This window comes from Tauraco erythrolophus, chromosome 11, assembly GCF_009769465.1.
Source record: "Tauraco erythrolophus isolate bTauEry1 chromosome 11, bTauEry1.pri, whole genome shotgun sequence".
NCBI classification, from domain to species: domain Eukaryota; kingdom Metazoa; phylum Chordata; class Aves; order Musophagiformes; family Musophagidae; genus Tauraco; species Tauraco erythrolophus.
In genome coordinates, this window is record NC_141475.1 from 9,687,157 (window position 1) to 9,702,648 (window position 15,492).

A 15,492-nucleotide genomic window follows, 5' to 3' on the forward strand; every position below is an offset into this window, starting at 1 on the left:
CAGAGTCTGTATAAATATCGCTTGGGTTTGTCGTTTTTTTTGGGGGACCAGGGGGTTGTTTTTCACCGATCTGTGATAATTCAGACAACGCACAGAACACATCACTTGTGCAGTCATAAAACACATCACACATCTTCACCTGCTGTCTTTACATTTCTACATAGCAAATTCCTTTGCACTTGTGATTAATAGAAGTGGTCAAGCAAAGGTCTATTAAGAGGATACTTGTCGGAATATCATGCAGACAGCTTGCAAAACACACATACTAAAAGATCACTTTTAAAATTCTTGAATTGTTAAGGACGAAAATAATCACCTCATTCCATTACAGTACTGTGTAGAAACATGGAATAAGCAGCATTATCTTATTCCCAATACAATAGATCATAACAACTAACTAAGTTAAAAAAATTCAGGCACCAAATGAATTATCCCGCGACACAGAACAGTATCTATATAGAGTGCACTCCTTAATATACTACAAAACCAGTCATATGGCAATGTTTTTCCATTTCATATTATGAGCATCTCTTCACATTTCAAAGACATCTTTGATGTTCCAACTTTGCAAAACAAAAGCATTTTCTACTGGCCTTTACAGAAACTCATAGCGAAGAGGAGAAACTTACCAAGAGGGGAAAACCATTGTATCATTATAGCTACCTCGACTGAAGGGAAATGTTCAATACACGGATTATGCTACCACGTTCCAGTTTTACAGTGATGCTGAAAGTCCGTATTTTAATGTGGGCTTCTGTCACTGTGTAAAAAGCGAAATCAATGGCCAGTGAAATATTACTCTCTACCACAGGAGCCTCTTAGCTTTATTTTAGAGCTCCATTAATTAAATAATCGTCCATAAAATATTTTAAGTGTGCAATGCAGTGCTTCAGTCTCCCACATTAAATGAGAATTTCAAATAATTAAATTAAAAAGCTTATTTTAAGCAAACAACAGAGGGCCTGATGGCCTTCTAATAAAATTATAGCGACACTGTTCTCAACTGTAGGGAAACTTTGGCTCAGTTTCTTAAAGATTATACATTTCTGTTACAGCTTCTTCTATATGTACTTATTAACTTCATAAAAGAGAAAGCACAAAACGTATTTAACATCGTGATCCTGTTCTCCTCCTAACCACAGTGAACCTCGCCAATTATCTTCCAGGTGGGGGCAACAGTAAGCCAGTTTTCTTTAATCGAGATTGTGTCCTTCTGCACTCCTGCATCAGGGAGCACGGAAACCAGGGTACCCTCCCGACCGCGCCGGGGAGGAGCGCGCTCCCCGACCTCAGAGCCCCAGCTCGCCGGGGCGGCCCTTCTGAGACATCTTTGCTAGAGAGACGCGTCCTGCCCTCCCTCCGGAGCGGCCGGGCCCTCCGCCGCCCCTCGCCTGCTCGCCCTGCGGACCATCACCGCCACCTCGGACCCGGCCGGGCTGCGGAGCCCACCGTGCGGCTCTCTCCCCTCACCGCGGTGCGCGGCGGGGCGGGCCCCGCGGCCGCTCACAGCGCGCTCCGCGCCCTGCCCGGCCCCGCTCAGCCCCTCCGCGCCCGCCGCCGCCCGGCCCCGCTCTGCTCCGCTCCGCCGGCGCTACGTGTCGCTCCTGCGGGCGGCCGCCGCCCGGCCCCGCGGGGTGCCGTTGGCGGTCGCCCCGCCTGTCGCCGCCGCCTCGGGCCGGTACTTAAGCCAGCAGATGAGCCATGTGACGACGACGGAGAAGAGGGCGAGGATGCTGGCGACCGACAGGCAGATGGGCCCCACCGGCGACGGCGAGGCCGAAGCGCCGGGCCCGGTGTCGCCGCTGTACTGGTTGACGAAGATGAGGCCGGTGAAGAGCAGCACCACCATGGAGAGGAAGGAGACGACGACGCACACGCAGCCGGCGCTCAGCGCCGCCCGCTTGCAGCTCTGGCAGCTCTCGTAGCCGCCGCCCGATGAACGCGGCCCGGCGCGGCCGGCGGGAGCGGGGGCCGGCGGGGCGAGGGCGGCCGCCGCCTCCCGGGCGCGGGGCGGGCGGCGGGGCGGCAGCGGCGGCAGGCTGTCCTGGGGCAGCGGGTCGCGGGCCCGCAGCTGCGGCGGGCAGGCGGCGGCTAGCTTGGTGTTGACGGGGAGGCCGTGGACGCGGTGGTCGGGCAGCGCCGTGCGGTGGCGGCAGAGCGGGCAGGCCAGGGAGCCGCCGGCCGACCGGCCGGGCCCCGGCCCCGGCTCCGGCTCCGCGGCGGAGGGCTGCTGGGCGGCCCGCAGGTGCAGCTGGCTCAGGCACTCCTGGCAGAAGGTGTGCAGGCACTCCAGCAGCTTGGGCGCCCGCCGCTCCAGGTCGAAGTAGTTGTAGCAGATCTTGCACTCGTAGTCCTCGTAGCTGGGGGCGGCGGCGGCCGAGGCCGCCGCCGCCTCATCCTCCCGCCGCCCTCCCTGCCCTACGTCGCCCTTCTGCGCCGGCTCGGCCATAACATCTCGCCGGAGGGGAAACGGAGAGCCGCGGAAAGGCGGAGAGTCCCGGGCCGCGCCGCGCCGCGCCTGCGAGGCGGGCGGGGAGCCGGGGAGCCGCGGCCCCGCCGCCTCCTGGCCGCGCCCGCGGGCTGCGGCGCGGCCCGGCGGGGAGGGAGGGACGGAAGGAGGGAGGGAGAGAGGGCCGGCGGCTCCCTGCCTGCCTGCCTGTCTGCCTGCGGCGCCCGCCAGCCGCGCTGGCGGCTGCCGCGGGCGGGGGGCGGGATCGGCGCCGCCCGCCCCCGGGAGCGGCCGCCGGTGCGCGGCTGGAGGGAGTGCGTCGCGGCCGAGGCGGCGGAGGGGCGCTTCTCCCGGTCCGCCGCGCCCAAGGGCCGTTGGGGGGGCGTGCGGCACCAAGGCCGGTGCAGCCCGGGCGCCGCATCCCCACGGCCTCACGGCTGGCTGCGCCCGGCGGCGGGCCCGCCCCGGCAACGGCAGGTCGGGCCGTCGAGGTCCCCGAGTTGTCCCCGGCAGCCGCACCGCGCTGCGGTGGGGTGACCTGCAGCCCCGGCTGCTGCGCTGGCTCTGGGAAACGCTCGTAGGTGGAGAGTGCCGGGTGGTTTTTTAGTCCTGAATTCATTTTTTAAGAAACGTTCGTTAGGCGGCGAACGCGGCTCGTCAGGGCTTGGTACGGGGAGACCCGCACGCTGGCGGGGTCACATCTGTTCCATGCGTTGGAGCTCGCGGGCTAACAGGTGTTTTGCTTGGGAAAACCTTTTGTGCACGGTGATTTCCTTTCATTACGCCCAGTGAAAATAAAAGGTATTTTATTCTGGAAGCCAGAGGCAAAAGGAGCTACCGATGTTTTTATTTATGTCCTGACATTGCATTACAAGATTGAGAGCTATCGCTCAATGTTAAACAACCCGATAGTTTTCACTAAATCACATTCGGCTGTCACATCAGGAAAGTCTGGAGTAACTCCATTATCTTCAGGTGTAGCACAGGCCATAAAAATAACTGTTTCTTTTTGTAGTTCTGCCAGTGCACTCACGGGCAGGGATAGCTCTAGGCAGGCAAGGCCCATATTTCAGGCACACTGCATCACCCTGCTCTGTTGCTAGAGCTGCATCTTGGGAAAGAGCTCTGGACTGGGAGCTGGCTCAGCTGAGCCGTGTGTCCCTTTCCTCTGCCCTGTGATGTGCTGTGTCAGATCAGGTGTGCTTTGCTGCAAGCGCTGGAGAAGCTCCCTGTCCACCACCGTAATGGATCCCTTCTTTTAGCAGTCTGTGCTAGGACTGACATTGTTCTTGAGCCCTGAGCATTCTTGAAGAGCCAGACGAAATGAGGAAACAACATTAATTATTTAGAAAAAAAAATGGCTTTTTTGAAAGATGAAAAGGCACATGCTGCTAAATTGTGATGGCAGGTCTGAAGATTGTCCGTGAATCCTTAAGCAATAAAACTAGCAGAAGATGGAACTTCCTTAAAGTTTTTCAGCTTTGCATAAACCGAAATAGTGGGATAAAGTCAAATAGAGAAAAGTAGGAACGTTCTCTGTACAGGCATCCAGATCCTTTTTGGAATTTATCCTAGGAGATAATTTAAAGACTGTTTAAAAATCCAGGCTCAGTCTCCGAAAAGAAGAAAGAAAATGGCTTTTGCTGCCGCTGTCCATAGCACAGAGCTACTTTGGCATGTGGAGTCAAAAACCACCCCTTTTTAAAAGCCCGCACTGTTTTGTAAGCTCAGAGCTAATCTACCCCTGTCACCTGGAGGACTTTGTTACTGTTTCCCCAGTGCTGCATATCATCCCTGGTGAATTTAGACTGTTTTCATCTAACTCTGGTATCAGCTATTCGTTACACTAAATCTCATCTTATTTACTCAGGTATTCTTAAGTTCTTAAATATATGTTTCTGGTGGTTAGGTTTGGTTTGGTTTGCCTCCCCCCCCCCCTTTTTTTTTTTTACTTGCTACTGTTTCCCAGTTTAGCGTCATCTTCCCATTTAATTAGTTCATTGTTAAAAGATGTATGTCAAATTATCCCAGGCCCCTCCCTTCCACTTAATATTATTGCCTCTTTCATAACCCTGCAACTTCCAATTAATTTTCAAAACATATGAAAGTCCTTAGATCCAAGCAAATCTGAATTAATTTTTCAAGTAAAATTTTTTGAGGCACTGTAGCGAATGCTTTAATAAGGTCCAGATACATCAGCTGCGTTTCTGGTTCAAACTGCTTTGCCTCTGTCTTTTGTGTTCTGAGTTTTCTTATCTGATGTGTATCTGCCCAGAGGTCAACTGAAACTCCACCTAATAAGTATATGAAAGTCGATGTTGGGAAAGCTTGCTGTAATTCTGGCATGAAAACTACACAGAATATATGGCAAAGTTGGGCATAACTAAAAAAAAAAAAATGCTAAATGTGAAATTAGGATGAAATACATTTTTTTTTGTAAAACTAAGAATAAGAAAAAAATAGCGTATAGTCACAGAAATACCTTTGATGACAATTACACCTGTGAACACAATGCTCTATAGCTAGATCCCGCACAAGCAAGGTTATCTTGTGCCATGAGGTCGAGAGCATTATTTAATAGCACATGGAAGCCACATGGAGAATTGCAGCAGCAGTGGATGTCCCTGTCCCTGCACCTGCTGAGATGCTGCTTTTTTCCATGGAAGGGTGCAACTGCCATTTACCTCTTTGTACGTCTAGTGGCACTTGTGGGCTCTTACCCTTTTGCTGGCACAGGAACTCATGTGATGACACAGCAAGTCAGTTCATGGACATGATCCAACTGAACACTACTTGCTTTTTTAATTAGTTTTTCTGCTGGAACAACTCAGTGAAGCAGGTCGCTGCCTGGGTGCATGAGGTCTGCAGCCAGTGCAAGGAAAAATGCTGGTGGCTGTGGTCAGGAGAGGAAATGAGGCTGGGATCACAGCCACAGTGATTTATGTGTGCTTACCTTACCATGGAACAAAGCCATTAATGATTTTAGCCCTTTTCTCTTGTCCAGCATCGTGTCATGTATATAATGGGATAGTATAATCCAGAGCAAGGCTTGAAAGGCTGTTGTGACAACCTAAAGAGCGGGCAGCGTTCTTGTATCCCCCAACAGCCTTATCCTTGTAGGATAGTGTTCAGCTGTAGCTCTCCAAGGGTGCACAGATTCACTGGGCAGGATGTGTGTCTGTGCCACACACACTCCTGCTCCCTGTGACGTGGTGCCACCCTGGCTCCTTGGACTCTTGGACTGGCAGAGTGCCCAACCTGAAGGTGAAAGTGGCTTCTTGGCTGGATTCCTCTGGCAACTGAATCCATGATTCTCCAGAAGTGGAGGAGTTGGACCATGAGTACTGGAAAACATCTTCGTGATGAATTTAAAGACTTCCTAGTCTGGGATTGAAGAGAAGAGAAATTTCTTGAGATTTTTGGAAGTTACTGTATTTCTAAAGATCCAGATGTATTTTCTCCTTGAGTCACTTGAATTACAATGAGTGTTTGTTCTTTGGATTGTCAGCTTTTAGAGACTGTTCTTTAGTGGGAATTATGTGTTAGTTATTGTAAAAAAACCCGTGAAATGCAACTGAGCTGATTCTGAGGGTTGACTTTTGGCTGACACACTATCAGAGAATTTGAGTGTTATTGAGAAGTTGTGTTGTGAATTCTGAGCAAAAGTGTCAAACTTAAAATGATCATCCTGCGGCTGGTAATAATTGATTTTTAGCCTTTTAAATATTGCGCCTGAGTTACCCAGTGCAGCATGCCAGTTTTGTAATGGTGTAAGACTTGATCTAAGAAGAGATGTAACAGTGTAAGATGAACTCACTGATAAGACAAGCCCAAAATCTCATAGAAGAATCCTTCTGTTTTTCACAAGGGACATGCTGGCATACATCCCTGCAGCAATGATGTCTTGTCTAGGTGGTTTAATTCTTCAGAATTTCTGTGTTGCTGTACCATCGGTATGTTTAATGAAATTTGACATCTTGCTTTTTGTTTACAGTTAGGAAGAAAGTTCTCTCTGATGGATGTGCAAGACAGGAATGGATTGGATGCCCTTTCATGGTAAAAAAGTTAAAACCCTTTCTTGCTTATGTTTTCTATACATTCGACAATTAAGAAGCTTGTTTAGGACTGATGCACAGGTCATTGAAGTCAGACAGCTCTTCAGATAGATTCATGTGGCTTAATATGCTGTTATGGTTGACATCAGAAACTTTTTGATACTTTAGTATCAGGAGTTTTTTACTTTTATAGAAATCTACTTATTGTCTGACTTTCTAGAGCGCATTAAGTAACTAAGCTTAGTGCTCATTTGGTAAATATTTAGAAAAAGAGAACTCTCTTGCTTTTCATCCTTCCATGAATTTCCTCCTCCAACCCCATTTCCGCTCTCTTTTGAGGAGTGGCAAAAGCTGTGCATTATTTTTATGCCCTAACATTGTGTAGTAGGATGCTGCAATATCTGTTTTCTTCACGTTAGCATTTTATTTCGTATTATGTATTTCTGAATAATTTATAATTAAAGTGCTTTTTTACCTTTTTTACCTTGGAACTACCATAAAAGCTATTGCATGCACAGTCTATTGCATTCAGTACAGAAAGGAATGTTAATTTTCAATAATATTTGTGTGCCGTTTCAGGGAGCTGAAAAAGAAGAAGTATTATAATTATGAGCAGTTCCGTGTCAGTCACAGCCATATACAAAATGTGTTGTTAACGCATGTAATGGGAAAGATGCAGAAGTAAATAGAGGTACTGTATTTGACACCCCTCTCCCCCCAAAATACACTCTATGTTGTAGCTGCTAAATACGGTCCTACTTTAGTTGCCTCAGGAAGTGAGGAATGTGTGAAAGACGATGCCTTCGGGACCAGAGGTCTCTTCTCCCTTTTCTTCTAGGTTAAGTTTTAAGCTTCTCTTCCTCACCCACTGTTGACCTGAAGCCCCAAGCACAGACACACCCTCATTGGCATCAGTCTGATGCCAAATTGTGCAACAGGTTTATTGCCAATAAAAGGGTGAGAGACGCGGGCTTAAAGCTGGAGGTGACTACATAATTTCTGATGGGAACAATTTCTGATTATTCTCATCCATTTATTTTCCATAATCCTGCGTTTTCAGCACGCCCTGAACAGGTAACTGCATTACGAGCTTTGGTTAAGAAAAGATGGGGAACCTTTTAAAATTGTGAGGGTATGTCCCTTAGTGCAATGTCCTTCTCAAATAGCCAAGGTTTAACAGCAACAAGGGACATCACCACGGACTTGCTACCCAGAGCAAACCCATCTCAGAAATGTTACTTAAGCTGATGGCAGACATGGGCTAACTCTAGAGTTCAGGCAAAGGTGCTCTCAGTATTACCATGCAGACCAATGTTTAATGCAGCTGACGGGAGTATCAAGATCAATAACTCGGGCTCCAGAACCGTGTGCGCCTTGGGTCCCTCGGGCTGTGCGGTACGGCGAAGGGCAGCCAAAGGAGCCCACGTCTCTCTCATGTATGGGTTTATTAAGGGCTTCCTGAAGCAAGAACTGTGTTTCTGTGTTAGGGCAGATCTGCTCTGGGTGTTTGCAGAGTTTTGATTAATCTCATAGAAAACAGTATTTAAATTGCTGCAGTTTTCCAGGTTGGTTGCAGCTTTAGGAACAAATGTCTTTTTATAAAATTTACCTTCTACTAAGCAAACTGCACTTCTTCAAATCCTTTGCTGATGATACTGTTGAGAAAAGAATCCTGGAATTGCACTGATTTAACTATTATTTTTTGAAAACGGACCAAGCTAAAAAGAGAAAAAGAGAGGAAAAACTCAGAGAAGTCCTTTGTTTTGGCCAGCACTGTTTTTTGCACGTCACAGTAATAGTGAAAATTCAGTTTGACGCTGGGTGCAGATTTAGGTGCCAGTGTGGGGCTGGCAGAGCCTGTTTGGGCTTGCTTGGTGCAGCATGCTGCCTCAGCAGTCTGGGCAAGGAGGCAGATCTCTGCAGAGCAGGGCGTTTCGGGATGCAGGACCGCCGTGCCTCATGTGGCACCTTGGGGCTTAAAATTAGCTGAGAGTTATGGCTATGCTGGCCACATTAAAGCTCCTCTGTGGGAAAATACAGCCAAAATTAATAACTACTAATAATGGTGATTAGCGTAATTAGTGAATGCCAGCATGGCTGTTTTCTCTTGGGCGGTTACTTTCTGCTACCCAAATTGTCCTTGTGTTGTACAGAGAAAGAAAAGCTATTCCTATATGGAAACACTCTGAAAGAGTATTTAGTGCTTTAAGAGCTCTATTTGAAGTACACAGTACACATTTAAGTTACTGCTTTTATTGCAACATATCATTGGTAACATAGAGTTAAAATAGGGATGGTTATCTCCGAAGTAAAATCCTGATCCAGTGAAGCTGGTAAGAATTTTTTATCAGCTTCAAAGGGGACAAGTTTTTATCCTTGATAATGACAGGAACATATTTTTTTAAGACAGCTTGGAAACAACTACTATTGCTCAAACCACAATATTATGTATATGCGCTTAAATCAATTTTATTCAGAATGAGAAACAGATGAAGGGTTTGGGAATTTTTGCATTCGTATTATTGCCTATATTCAGATATTAAAATTGTAATTTTTTTTTTTTTTTTTTGTTTTGAGCTGAAATGAGCACATGGGAGTTTCTTATTTTTTGTAGGCAGACTTTAACATCTCCTCACAAGAAATGACAAATTAAAAATCACTTGATGGGAACCTAAAACCTGATCTATAGCTAGCTGAAAACTAAGGGACTGTTTCTATCAATTCCTCTGGGCTTGAAATTTCAAATAGTATAATTTTCTATTGTAGGTGTATTTCAGCTTTGTGCTCATGAAGTGCCTACATAGGGGAGAAGAAACTTCACAAGGTTCACCTGAGCTCAGGTAGCTTGTAAGAAAGTGGGTTGCCTCCAGAGTGGCAGGGCTGCGTGCCACCTTCGCCACCCCCTGCTCTCTCCACCTTTTGGAAGCCTCTGCATTCCCTACCTGGATCTCTGCAACCATGGAGGAGTCCAGCCTCTGCTTCTAAAGGAGGTGTTAGTCGGAAAAGCAAACCAAGTGTTAGGGGCAAACTGGGAACAACTATAGACCAAAGAGAATTGCCACTGCATCAATCATGTACCAAGCACTGTGTGCGCTGCTGGTGCCTCTTCTCTGGGAAGGCAAACTAGGAAGGAAAGCGTTCAGGGAAGAGCAAGAAGGACCAGGAATTGGGAAGAGCTTCCTTACAAAGTAAGCGCAACGGACCAGGACTCCACAATCTCCAGAAGAGGCGGCTTAGAGGGGATACAATGGTGATCTAATTTACTCTGCCCAGCAAGCCAAGCGACTCAGACACAGCGAACGGATCTCCAGCATTACAAGGGGATGGAAACTGCCAAAAGGGATGCTGCCAACTTCCAAACTCGCCCCGCCAAGGGTGACTGTAACTCTAGAAGGAAAGGGATATCTGATTTGTTACTTGGCATGCTCCTGCTGTATAGTCTGTTCTGCTGGCCCACTCATTTTCATAATATTGGAAAGGAAGATGAGAAGCTTATTTCTAATGGGTTGATTAGATATTAAATATTTTGGAACAAAACCATCAAACAACTGGGATATCTTTCTGATGGGGATGGGAACTCAGGATGTTACATTTGAAGAGAAAACTTTCCAATTAGCTAAAAATGCATTTCTTGCTGTGTCAAGAAAGACATTCCTTCATCCTAATTTGAAATCTAAATTACTTTAATTGAAGGGTATATGGTTCCTGAGTTTTATGAGTAAGAATAATTGAAAATGTATTCAATTTCCATTTTTTTTTGTTCACAATTGTTTCCTCACAAAAATGTGGACTCCCACTGGTGAATGCCAATTTGGAAGAATTCCACTGGATTCATTGCAGTCAATCTACTTGCGCCTTCCTTAGCAAGTACAGAATCAGGCTCTGCGTGCATAATTTTTCCACTTTTAGATCTGAGGGACTATAATCAGGAGGCAGGCTGAGGTCCCATTCCAGATCAAGTCTTTCATATGCAGATTATACAATCAGTGAAAAACAAGCTTGATTTGGCAGTTACTTTAAAAGAAACCTCTGAATGATTTTATCAACAGCAGAAGAGGCAATTCATTCTTCATGCTAGAAATCATTGTATATCTAATTTTGGGAGACGTGATCTATTCTGACTGTTTTTTGTGTAGAGTGAAAAATACTATATTTGGGAGAAAATTTCTTAGGGCTACTTCAGGTCTCTGGAACTTCTGCCCTCAAAAACCTCATCCCGTAATCTCAGAGATATATTTTTTACCCAATATATTTGGATCAATACTTTTGTTTTGGTTTTTTTTTTTTTTTACTTCTATAGTCTTGTCACTTTGACTGTCTGAGGCTCCAAATAAGATTTTAGAAGCTTGTCCAAAGTTTCTGTATCAATTCTGCTAGAAGCATGGACGTTGAGTTATAGTTGTGGTTCAGATTTGTAGATACTAAGAAACCACCCAAGGATTGCAACTTCTCTAAACTCTTGCACTGCTAGAGACCTTGTAACTTCTAAGGAAAGGAGTTAAACCAAGGTTTTCTTCAGCCATTGCCAGGAAAGCTGCCAACCAGAGTGATGATCCATGGTGAATGGTGAAAAATCCTAGTTAAAAGCTCTGTAGGTGCTGCCGTTGTCTCTCAGAAGAATGTGTATTCCCCCAATGAGCACAGATAAATAGAGGTAACAGACTTGGCATGCATGTCTTCTCTAAAACAATTAATGGATGTCTTGTTGACTTGCACAGTGTTAGTACAAGGGCCACAGGTCAGGCTGTAGCACTGTAAATGCTGCCGTAACATCCACCCTCCCGGTCAGAGGGTGCAGCAGCTCCTGTCAGGTGTGATTGGTTGCCTCTCGGATAGCATCTGATATTCAACACTTTGATGCAGAGGAAATATTTTTGTTAAAATAGTTAAAAATAAGGATTATTAAAATAGCCGTACAGACAGATAGAGTTTGCATTAAAGGGAGGTGGCTGAGTATGGCCATGTTTCTCTCCTGTGAAAAGTACTGAAAACACCTGCCATTTGGTGATATTTAAATACATTTCAACAGCAAAATGTTTGCTCTGAGAGTGAGGTTTAGTAGAAAATCACTCCTATGATGAGTTATTAGAGGTGGAGGATCAATGACCACTCCATTCTGAGCAGGGATGAAGGGACCTGCCCAGGCAAGCCATCTCTTCAGTCTGTCTGTGTCTAAATTCAGTGATGTCTCCACAAAGAGGTCCCTAAGTGCAGAGTAGCCTTGTAATTCTGTCTTCCTCATGGATCCCTTTTTCTTCCTTCCCTACCCCGGTGTGAAGATGGTCACATTTTTAAAGGGCTGCAAACTGTTTCAGAAAACAAGGGCAGGACAGCCTGAGAATCTGGAAATACATTGGTCACACCTGGAACAAATGGCAATCTCAGCTCTCCTTGCCCGTATGTAAGAATGGCAGTACCCTTGCTTCATCGGGAGCTGAGTACTAATTGCTAGAATCAGGGCAAATTCCCAGGATATAAAAGTTTTTTTCTTACTGCTCTGTACAGTTAATCTCATGGCTTCCAATGTTTGAAGTGGATGACTTACATTATTTCTAATGAATCAAGGCGAATGCTGTCAGACCTCCTAATGATTGTTTCTATCTACTATACCATAAAAAATGTACATATGTATCCTTCTTGGTTTACTGCCAGTCAATCAATGTTAAAACGTTGACATATGGGTGTGGGATTTTTTGCTGTCTTTAAAATAGGATCGATGACATTAAAGTTTGTCACGTAAATAGTAGAAATAAAGCAAAAAACCCAAGAACTATTTATGGTTTTAGGATGACATCTGTAGTGTGGGTGGCAGTAGAATGAGAAGTAGAGAATTTCAAAGCTCTTCGTAGTTGAATGAATTGACTGAGCATGTATTTCTAAGTGGTTTAAAAAGCGTTAGTTACCCAAAGTTCATGCATACAAACAAAATAAATCTATGAGCTAAAGCTAAAATAAATCTGTGAAGTGGCTGCACTAGCCTCAATCCATTTCATTGCTCATTTTCCACTCCTCCCCTTCTTCCCTTTCTGAACTGTTTGTTTGCAGACTTTTTGTTGAAACTCCTGAATTACCTGAAAAAAACTGACAAGTCAGCAGTTCCCAGCAAAAGCCACTGTTGTCCTTCTCAGGATGCTTTTTGTTGCCTGAGTCTCTGCAGAAACTAAACCATTTCTGATGGCCAGGTTAATCTGCGCTGGCAATGCCCAGCTCCATACTGCAAATAAACAGAGTTTAGAGCAAAGCAAGATACGCTGAACCTGTTGCATTCCTAACAAGTGTTTGACAGCAGCAGCGACTCATGCTGCAGAAATAAACATTTAGAAAACGTAATACTGCAGCTTCAGAAATGATGGCAGGAAGTTTCATGCACATAAGGTGTCACTAAGTAGAAGCTATCAAAGGGCAGGATGGAGAAGTATCTGGCTTTCAAATCTGTCGGCAGCTCTGAACGTGATGAAGGACCATGGGAAAACGTGCTGTGCACAGAGGGCATTTGAAAGTGGTCTCTGCCAGGGCAAGATAAACCGCTGCTCGACACCACTAGTGAGTATCAATGACTTTTCCTCCAGGAAAGGAATGTATTCAAATCAGCAACTCCTTTCCTGCAGTCTTTGCTCAGTTTTGTACGTGCAGGGAGTGAGCGCCCATTAGCAGCTGTCTGCTTAGAGAGAACACACCTTGTTCAGGCTTCCTTCTCTGCACATGGGCTCAGAGCAAACCTGACCTCTCCTAGAATAATTGCTTGCTTGAAAGACAAGGAAGTTGCAAAAAGCAGGGTATTATGCTGCATTCGATAATCATTACCCAAGAACTGTCGTGTTGTCACTGTTTTTTCATATGCTGAATGAGGGTTTATTCAAGAGAGCATGCCAAGAGATGTCTCAGAATAAAACAAGCAAAGAGAAAGAATGTTTGTTCAGCTGAGCCCTTCCAGCAGTGCAAAGGTGTGCCATCAGACTGACTGTTTCCAGGGGAGCTGGTTATAACAATCTAGGAGCTGGTCGCCGGTAGCAAAGACCCTCCCAGACACTTTTACAGGCGTAATTTACAGAGGCTGCCAGATTCCCTTGTCTTTGTGTCATCCCTTCAGTGCAGGCACTGACTGCTATAAGCAGAGACGCACCAGACAGCAGCATGGGAGCCGCTGTAAAAAATGCTAGAAACCCTCTTCATGGTTTCAAGTGCATCAAAGCAAAACTCAAGCCAGAGAAAGAGAAGTTTCCACCATTTTAGGCCTAGACTGCTGTTGAGACAGTCAGACATTTTTACAGAGAGCTAAGATACAGTATTGTAAATAAAATCGGACAGGTCAACTCTTACAATAGTCCAGCTTTTAAAAATTCTCAGAGGGTAAATTTGATATTTAACCACATCATTATTAATTTCTCTTCTGCTGTTATTTCCCAAAACACTGAAACAGCCAAGGTATGTATAGCCTACAAATAGCTCAAAATGTTGAGAACACCTCTAGGCATTTCACAGTAGATATGCGTGCAATTGAAGTGTCCAAATGATACAGTGCAGAATAATTATTTAAATGACATGCTAATAATTGCTGGAAATTAGCAATACCATTTCAAGCAATGCAAATCGTAAGCAATTACATAGTATTATCTGGTTACTTACACTGCAAACAGAAAAGTTAATTATTCCTACCCAAGACAGCAGCTGCAGCTTCAGCACTTTTTCTTGCAGTTTCTGGAGACGCTTTCATCTTTCCAAGTTCTAAAATTCACTTCGCATTTGTACTTACGTTCTCTAAAACTGAAAATATAACCATATATATAATAAGAATTTTATAATAAAATTATGTGAGATTTATAAAAACATGGGTCTACAGTTCCATTTTTTCCCATGCCTAAAGTTAGGGGAGTTGATGAACAGTTTGGACTCTAAAGGACTGATATATTTAGCACATGCTGTGCGCTGGTGCTTTACATTTATGAGACCATCTGTGCAAAGACAATCAGCTATGCGTTCAGTGCGCTGAAGGCTGCGGAGGTATGACAGAGGCATGTTCCAATCTTGTTATACTGCTCAGTTAAATTAAGGAAGATATTTGCATAGAAAATATTTTTGAATAATTGGAAAAGACATACAAAACGTGCAGGCTTGAGAGCTGTTACAGCTGTGTGGACTCCTGTGGTGCCAAATCAAGCTGGTTTTATGTTGTTACAACTCAAATGGAGATAAAATCTGGAAGAGATTCAATGAGAATTGTACCTATCCATGGCTTTACATTGCAGGCACAAGACCATTCCTACTGCTGCAGAGCAAAGCGTGGTGAAACTTTGCGATTCTTTCTTCATTGATCTATGTTGCAAAACATTTTTTTCTCAGAAAACGTCTTCAAAGTGAATTTTATTTGAACTTTGATATGCATGAAATCAAAAGCAAAAGATTCAGGTGCTGTGAAAACCACAGTCTCTTCTGCGTTGGTTTCTCAGGGTGCCATCTACAGAACTTTGCCAACTCTTCACCTTTAAAATCTTCTTCCATTTTTGGTTCTTCCATTTTGTTCCCAGTCAGATTAGTAGGTGATTGGGTCTGACCCTCAGTACAGAAGTCTCAGATTCAAAATATTGTGTTCAGTAATGTGTCAACTAAATAAAATGAAAATGCAAAAATCTTATAAAAAGAGTAGTCAGGACTTTCGGCACTAGAAACATACACATTTTAATGTTTCTTTTGCAATATAAACAGTGAAAAATGCAAATTGCCAAAAAATGGTGATGGAAGATGAAAGTAAGATTTGGTCTCTAAGTACATCGAGAAAATGACTGAGGATAATGAAAACAAATGGGATGAAGCTGGGAAAGAAAATTTGTTCAAAACCTTTTTAAATACAATGAGCCATGATACTGATGAGTTGGTGTGATTTCTGTCTTCATTGCATGGCCAAAGAGTTTCTATGTCTAGCCCTAAGTGTCTTCAAATAGTGAAGAAAAGGGATCGCACCAAACCGTGATTTGAGTCCCTCCCTCCCTC

The 15,492-nt window shown here is 44.9% G+C and overlaps 1 protein-coding gene across 1 annotated transcript; it reads right to left on the reverse strand.

Moving 5' to 3' along the window:
* Nucleotides 1–1,591: 1,591 nt before the first annotated feature.
* On the reverse strand, nucleotides 1,592–2,449 carry RNF228 (ring finger protein 228). Its single transcript, XM_086618686.1, has one exon. The coding sequence runs from the start codon at nucleotides 2,447–2,449 to the stop codon at nucleotides 1,592–1,594; it is 858 nt and encodes a 285-aa protein (XP_086474812.1).
* Between the last annotated feature and the right edge of the window lie 13,043 nt (nucleotides 2,450–15,492).